At 43.2% G+C, this 8,042-nt stretch overlaps 1 protein-coding gene across 1 annotated transcript in view; it reads right to left on the bottom strand.

Annotated features, from left to right (window-relative positions):
• The window catches only part of TDRD12 (tudor domain containing 12), an 83,739-nt gene that overhangs the window by 38,170 nt on the left and 37,527 nt on the right, over positions 1-8,042 (bottom strand). Inside the window, 2 exon segments of the mRNA XM_006016608.3 lie at positions 3,830-3,958; positions 6,253-6,444. Coding sequence (XP_006016670.1) covers positions 3,830-3,958; positions 6,253-6,444 — 321 coding nt within the window.

The raw sequence follows: 8,042 nt of genomic DNA, 5'->3' as shown, positions 1-8,042 counted from the left end.
CTGCCTATGCAGGGGGTCGGACTCGATGATCTATTGAGGTCCCTTCCGACCCCAACATCTATGAATCTATGAACCAGTGTGGGCCCCATGTACCCACTCACTCCCTCCCAGTGCCCCCTAACCCTGCGGTACAGGCAGGGGACAATGTGCAGTTCCAACCCCCTGCTCTGAGGCAGGGAACAAGCTGGTGCTGAGTGCCGGGAAAAGCGGCCCCTCCCCTGCCCTGTGGCCAGCGCTCCCTGCTGCAGTCACTCGCAGCCTGCGCGGGGATGTCCTGAGCAGGCACATGCAGCCCCACGTGGACTGCAAGCGACTGCAGTGAGGGGTGCTGGGCACAGAGCAGAAAAGGGGCTTGTAACCCAGCCCTGCTGCCAGCCTGGGCCCTGTGTCAGCTCCGGGATCACCAGTCGGCGGCAGCAGCTGCGGCGCCCCCAACTTGCCGCGCTGGGCAGTGTTTGCTGCCACCGCCGCCTCTGGGGTGCCCAGCACGTGACCTACAGATGGGCAGCAGCAGCAGCAAACACTGCCTGGTGCGGCAAGCAGGGAGGCCACAGATGCTGCCAAAGTGCGCAGCCCCAACAGACAAGCCCAGAGCCGGCGTGGGGCCCAGGCTGGCAGCGGGGGCAGGTTACAAGCTGGTGCTGAGCATGGGAAAAGCAGCCCCTTGCCCGCCACCCTGTGCTGCAGCCACTTGCAGTCCACATAGGGCTGCCTGTGCCTGCTCAGGACATCCCCTGCAGCAGTCCTCCCCTGCCCTTCCCCCACCCTTTACCTGAGTTTCCAGAATAGGTGCAGCCACATGGTCCTAGGCCAGAAGCTCCTGCTGCAGCTTCCGGTTGGGGGTGGGGGGGCCGGCAGCGCGCAGGCGCACCCGTGGCTAGGCAGGCCCTGCTGTTGCAGGAGCCTAACAGGCTTCCCATTTTTGACAGGAACCAAAGACAGATAAATATTAATTTTCTAAATTTTTTTAGGGGCCGAACAGGCTGGATAGACCCGCAGGCCATATTTTGCCCACCCCTGACCTAGTTGGTCTGCTTGACCCAGTAGCAGGACTAGGGTAATGAGAAACTCTTCCTATTTGCCATGCCCTCTAACTGCACCATCCCAAACTAGATTCTAAAATAAAAGAAAGGCTCTTTATACTATGCCAGCATTGCCCATACATTTCAGAGACTGAAAAAGTATTTGAAACCACATATTTGCTTACATAACAGAAGGGGATTTTGCCTGCATAAGTGAAAGCATTAATAGAGTGTTGTTCAGAGAATCTCCCCCACTGCCTTTGAGGCAGTAAAGGGAGTTTTTCTTTTGGTAATCCTAGTATATTGTAGTTTCTTAATATACAAGGATTTACATCAGTTCCTATCTGCATATTTGACAGCCTGTGCTTGCTCAAAGAATCTGCATTGCTGACATTTGGGTTCTAATGCCCCAGGGCCTCCTTTTCTGTATAGATTATACCACTACAGTAATTTGTGATCCTTGACAGGACTGTGATCCAAGGGGACCTTGAAGGCAAGAGAAAATTATTTTACAAGTAGTGTTGTGTGCGAAACTACCAACCACATCACAGCTGGGCTGGAATAGTTGTGTTTCAGTGTGACAAGGTGCGTGTCATGCGTTGGGCAATCCTCCAGGATGACAGGAAATAGGTCCTAAGAATCTAAGTCTTAGAACAAACCAAAAGGAAAAATTAACCATTTGTGGCATAGGGGCACCAAAGTGCTTAGGGCAGTTTCCAATTTCTTTAACTTTCACTTTATTTTTCTATTTTATAAGTCTAAGTAAAGCATTATAGATCCCATTCAGTCATTTCAGTAAAATGAACCTCCCTCTACAACTGCAAATATTTCCTTCGGCTTTTCTCAAAAAAAAAAGGTGGGCAATGGTTGGGTATATGGAAATTATCAGTAAAGATGTGCTGCAATACTCCTCTTCCTTGTGCCTCCAGATGACAATGAATAAAAGGATCAAAATGGCTGTTGCAGAAATTATTTTTCCTTAACTTTCTCCTCTTCAAACACTCTGGAACCTTACAGTGACTTCAGACTAACATTAATAACTACTTCCCTTCTTTTAGGAAGAAGTAGGAGGGAGGCAGTTCAGAGAGAAATGTAAAGTTTAAGTTGCATATGGATGCAGTTACCTGCCAGAAAATAATTTAGGACTGTCAAGGCAGAAGTGAAAACAAGGTAATTCCTCATGCCCAATAATACCGAGCCTGGAAAAAGTGAAGGGTTCTTAGAGTCCATTAAAGTTCTGTACTCCATCCCAAAAACATGGACAAGAGATGGGAGCAGTTTCTATGGAACTTAAAGGACATACAAACTGTGGTGCCCATGTTGGTTTTGAGGTTCTTTTATAGTAAGTAAGCAAGCAAAGATGCTAATATGCACCTTTGCTTTTTTACAGAAACATTATTCTGAAACAGGGAAATTTAGAAATCCTTGGACACATGAACATCTTGTCAGTAACTGCCATGCATATCCAACTGCAGGTCAGGATTCCAGGCAGCCCCAAGAAAGAAAGGAAAAAATCCACTGCAAACAATGCAGAAACAAACACCTTAAAATGTCTTCAAGAATGGAAAATAATCAACTTAAAATGTTCATTTTATAGTTTATGTCAATTTAGCATTGACAATGCTTTGGAACATACAAAGACACATGGAGGAATTTTGCACTTAAGTTCCAAAGATGTTACTTTTTTGGCCTTTCAACTCCTTGGCCAACAGGCTTTCTAATTATATTTGATGAATGGGGCCCTGATTGGGGGGGGGGAGGGGGTATACACAAGCTGGGAACACCAACTGTGGGAGAAAAAAAAATTATGGTGTGGGCAATTATTCAGTTGAAAAAACAAGTTTCTACTGAGAAATGAAACCATCAACACTGGACTTGGGGGAGCAGGGTAAAGGTGATCAGGCAAATATAGCAAGTGCTCCCTGGAAGGAGTGGTGTTACTGTACTATGGGGGCAAAGCTGGGTTTCAGAAATAATCCTAGTCAATGGGAAGGAAGAGCAGTAATTCTGGTAATATGATCAGAGGAAATCTAAAATGTGGTGGGATAAGTAAAGAAGGGTTTTACTAGTAACAAACCAAGGGGGTCAGGCACCAACCCTACAAGGGGCTGGTAAGCCCTGTCAAGACTGAGGCCATTTACTGTATAGTGTATTAGTGGGGTGAGGGGGGCAGGGAGCGTGGTAAGGGTATAAGCTGACTTTATTTACCACATATTATGTAAACTCTATACTAGATATATTACTTCCTCATCACCACAGCCCCCAAATGCTATGCAAACATTAATGGATTTATTTTACAGCATCCTTGTGACGTAAAACTGACTTTAGTTTACTCATTTAACAGATAAGAACCTTGAGGCCAAAATTGACAACCTTCATTCATTTTAAGCACTCAAATTTTGATGTTCAAGGTCTTATTTTTCTTAAAAATTGTGGGTTCTCCTTAGGTTTTGCAGAGAAGTATTCTCCAATAGTTACAAGCTTCTTCCCGGTCTGCTCAGCTTTTCTTCCTTTTTTGTTTCAACTCTCCCACCTTGTTTGCCTTAGGTTCCTTTTCCCGACAACTTTTAATTGTCCCAAATGAAAGTTCATGAAACAGTGTTATATGAAATTTGTTCACAACTTTAAAGTGGCACTCTAAAGGAAGTATTTTGATCTATAACCAATTATTTCTCTGGCAAGAAGAAATTACTGATCTCAGAAGTCCACATTTTTCATCTCTGCTCAGGAGTCAGCGTTGCTGTAATTTGCTGTACTGTGTTACTTAAAAACGCCCTCCATATCTATATGTTCACAATAATACTTACTCTATAAACCATTTCTGTTTCATCCACAGAATTAGTGAAAACCAAGGTCTTCTGAGCATTACTAGGGGTGAAATCCAATATCCTGAGTAGTACAGAGATTTTGTCACAATTCAAAGAAAGGTGCACTACCTGTTAAAAGTGACAAAATTAAGTTAACTGGGACAAAAAAATCCTGTCATTTTACTACAGTGAATCTTCATAAGTACATTGCATTTATACACTGCAATTACACCATCAGAATCAAAAAACATAACTAGTAATGCCAGTTATAACGCCGCATGCAGCTCTAAATAAAAGGGCACGCACAGACGCTAGTCTTCTACATACCATGAGTTAGAGCCCCCCACTCTAGCTCCCCCAAATGCAACAAACACTGGCTACTCTGTGGCTAGAGCTGGGGGTGGGGGGGAAAGAACAGAGCCCCTTCACCTTACAGGCCCAAGCCAGCTCCCCCCAAAACCCAAGCCAGGATAACTGGGGGGTGGGGGAGGCTCACGAAGCAAGGGGGCTCTGTTCCCCACACCCTATAGCTTGGACCATTCAGAAGTCAGGAGCTCTCTCCCCCTCCCCCTCCCTTCCCTCTGACAGACCATGTGTTATGCCACAGCTGCAGAGCGCTTTCAGGGGCTAGCTCTCTCTCTCTCTCTCTCTCTCAAAAAAAAAAAAAAAGTAGCCACTTATGTCTGCATGCAAAGATGTGCTTGTTGTAAACATAAAGCAATCTATTATAGAAAACAGATGAAAAATTCAACATGTATACATATGACATTCAGGCAAGATTAGATTATAAATCATATTACAAAGTTTAACAAAACCTAAGATTTTTCTATTTTAATAGGGTCTTCTACTGAAGATTTCACACATCTACTCGAAAACATAAGAACTGCCATTTACTAGGTCAGACCCTAGGTCCATTTTGCTCAGTATTGTGGGTCTCACAGTGGCAGAGAGTGGATGCTGAAAGGGAATATGAACAGGGTATGACAAGGGTTTTTCCCCTGTTCCCCTCCCACTTGCAGCCTCCATCATTAAGGCTATGTTTCTCAACCAGGGTGCTGCAGAACCCTGAGACACCTTGAGATTCTTCCAAGGGTGCCACAAGGTGCTACGCAATGTTAGTACTGTTTAGGTACACAAATATGATACACTCTGATATTTCAAATACTAATCCATGGTGCTAAAACATTCTGACCTGTTATGATCTTTTTGAGTTCTCTGCAACAAAAGAATTGCTCCATTAGTTTTCATTCAATTTTTTGACTATGGAAAAATAAGAGCCAGCATTTTCTGAGGGATGCCTTAAGTCTAACAAAGATAAAAAACATTGATTTAAGTTCTGAGAAGTTCCAATTCAGAGACTGTACCCCAACTCCTATGGTCACTTTAAAAAACTGCCATTTAAAAATCAAGCCTAGTACAAAAATTCTTCTCTCTGCACCCAAAAATATGTCTAGTCAAAAAGAAGACTATTTTCTTTAATTAACTAAAATGTCACAACTTTAAAGTCTAGTATCTCCCAGTCTGATCTGATTTGAGCTTTGTATCACTGGAAAGTAGACATATTTAGTTGCACTTAGTACTTTGCTTGGCTGGAAGTGATAAACACATGAGATTTTAATCTCATGACCTTTTTAGGTGTAGAATTTTTTGTAGTATACCATGAAGTGCTGGGATTCATGGTAATTATGACACCTGACTTTATAGTTTTAAAAAAAAAGTTGGAAATATTTTTTTATATTCCTTTATCAATCTAGTACATCTGGAATAATTGCGCTGTAACAAAAGTGGTATATATAGTACATAATTACATATACCTGATGCTTATTTGGGATGATGTGCATTACTTAGGGCACTGACAAACATAAACCCGCCCCTCCCCCCCAACAAATAGCACTTCAAATGCCATACGCCTGTGCACTGAGCCCAACACATGCTCAGAAGAGGCATCACGTTAGTTGGACCTGGCTCACCCAACCCCTGTATAGATGAAGTACTTTACTGGGGCTTTTTTGGCGCTTTTATCTAATAGATGATTGAATCGCTTTGGATAAAAACCCCAAAAAGCCCCACTGAAGTGCCCAATCTATACAGATGCTACAGACCTAGGTCAAACTAATGCGCTGCTTCTTCCAGTGAAGCGCATTTTTGTTCCTTCCCCTCCCCACGTCTGTCAGTGCCCTTAGAATTGTAGAAAGTAAGGCTGGAAGGGCACTCTGGTTGAGAATCACTAGTTCAGGCATTCTTGACTGTGATTAAACTATAAGCATAATAAAAAATGGTGAAATATCCCATAAACGTTCAAATATAAAAACTAAGCTCATTCCAACTATAAAAAACACTGCAAAAAGTATATAAGCAGCACCTCTCTACAGAACACAAAGTACATAACTCAGGGGAAAAAAGCACAATTCCTGGATTTTTACCTGTTGAACATTTCCATATATGCATGCTTCTTCCACAGATGTTATCACAATATAAGGATCATTCATGAACTCTCTTGTTACATGTTCTATATGTTTATTCCAACGAGTTCCAACAACAACAATCTGACGTGGCGCAGATTCCCTCCCCGGAACAGGGATTGTTTTCCTATAATATTCTAGGATCATAAATACCTGTAAAAAGAGATTTTTTTCCCCCTTTTTTTTGGGTAAACCACTCTTATTCCAGTCTACATACAGTAACAGTCAGTGGAGATGCACTGCATCTAAGAATCACCAGTCACACCATATGTATAAGCCAGAACCCATCCATTCAAAAATGCAGGCTGCAAACATGCTGGTAAGTATATTCCATCTCAAGGCAAGGTAAGTAAAGGAAACTGAAGAGCAGAAAGTATGCATGGACCTGTTTGTTGGAGGATTTTTATTTATTTTTTTTAGAGGAAAATTTTTCATGTTCCAAGTCAAATCAGCCAAATCAATTCCAAATCCATGAGTCATTCAAGAACCATATGTGGTCATACTGCCAGCAAACATCCTCCACCTCTACCTGGGGCTTCAGATGCTTCCAAATCCTTTGGTGGGCATCCTACGTGCAGGCTCAAGCCCACAGGAGCAAGCTAGGAAGAAATCTCCCATTTCCATAAAGTGGGTGTAAAGCCAAGATCTTCCTAATGGAAGTGAAAGTGAGAGGTTAAATATACATTACCTCCACCCAGGTATTACCCCTTGCCAGAAAAGCGGTTGCCCTCAGCAACTAGGAAGGACCGCCTTTGTGGTCATGGTGTTGAAGTATGCAGGGACCATTTATACCTGCCATGAGGCCAGGTACTGTTAAGGCAAAAGCCTCAGATGAGCTGCTTGAGGTACACACTAAAACACCGACAAAGTACATATACATAAAAAATCCTTTGCACCCCCTTGATCTCAAAATAGCAGAGGGAGGAGGAAAGTGGGTGAAGCTTTAAGAAAGCAAAACTTGCCCACTTCCCCACACCCCTCCTCCCAGCACCAGGCTGTCACTGAACCAGGACTAGACTTGCCTGCAGTCAGCAGAGCTACTGCTCATCCGGGACCAAAGGCTACAGCTCTACTTGCAATGGGGAAGCTTGGTACCACTCCTATGCTAGCTGACAACCTCGTTCGTGGGGGAGTAGAGGAGGGCTGCAGCTTTGCTTGCTGTGCCCCACTGTGGGTGGGAGGTGGTCATTTTGTAGAGGGCCTCTATTTCCCCCTTGCAGCAAGCACAGCACAGAATGCCTTCACTTCTAGTGCATCATTTACTGATACAAATGCACATCACCCTATGGCCCCTGTGTGTCAGGATCAGTTTGAATAGTCTCTACTGACCCTGCAGCAAAAAGACTTAGTCTGTATGATTTGTAGATGGGAAGGTAATCTTGGTTCAAGCTAAATTCTACCTTCCATTCCATGGGAACTGAGAAGCCTGCCTACCAGGTAATCCAAAAAAAAAAGGAGATATCAGTAAAAAAAACTGAAAAAAAGGAGTTCTTTATACAGGCCCGAGGAAAAAAAAAGTGTCTGCATCACACCAATCCCATGAGCTACGTTTTCCCTTTTTGCTCAGAGACATTAGACACCATGTTAAAAGCAGCATGTTTTGGGGAAGTCTTTTGAAGCAAATGAAAATAGACTAGAAAGAAAAAAAAGAATAAAGTGAAGGTACATGGATATGGGGATATAAAGTCCTTTCAGTGGGGATCTGTTGTGTCTTAAGAAAATTTATTCCAAATTGTTGTAGACTCAGCAGG

The sequence above is a fragment of the Alligator sinensis genome, unplaced genomic scaffold, assembly GCF_000455745.1.
Source record: "Alligator sinensis unplaced genomic scaffold, ASM45574v1 scaffold170_1, whole genome shotgun sequence".
In the NCBI taxonomy this organism is placed as follows: Eukaryota; Metazoa; Chordata; order Crocodylia; family Alligatoridae; genus Alligator; species Alligator sinensis.
The sequence above is the reverse complement of the archived record's forward strand: the minus strand, read 5'-3'. Positions and strand labels throughout refer to the sequence as shown.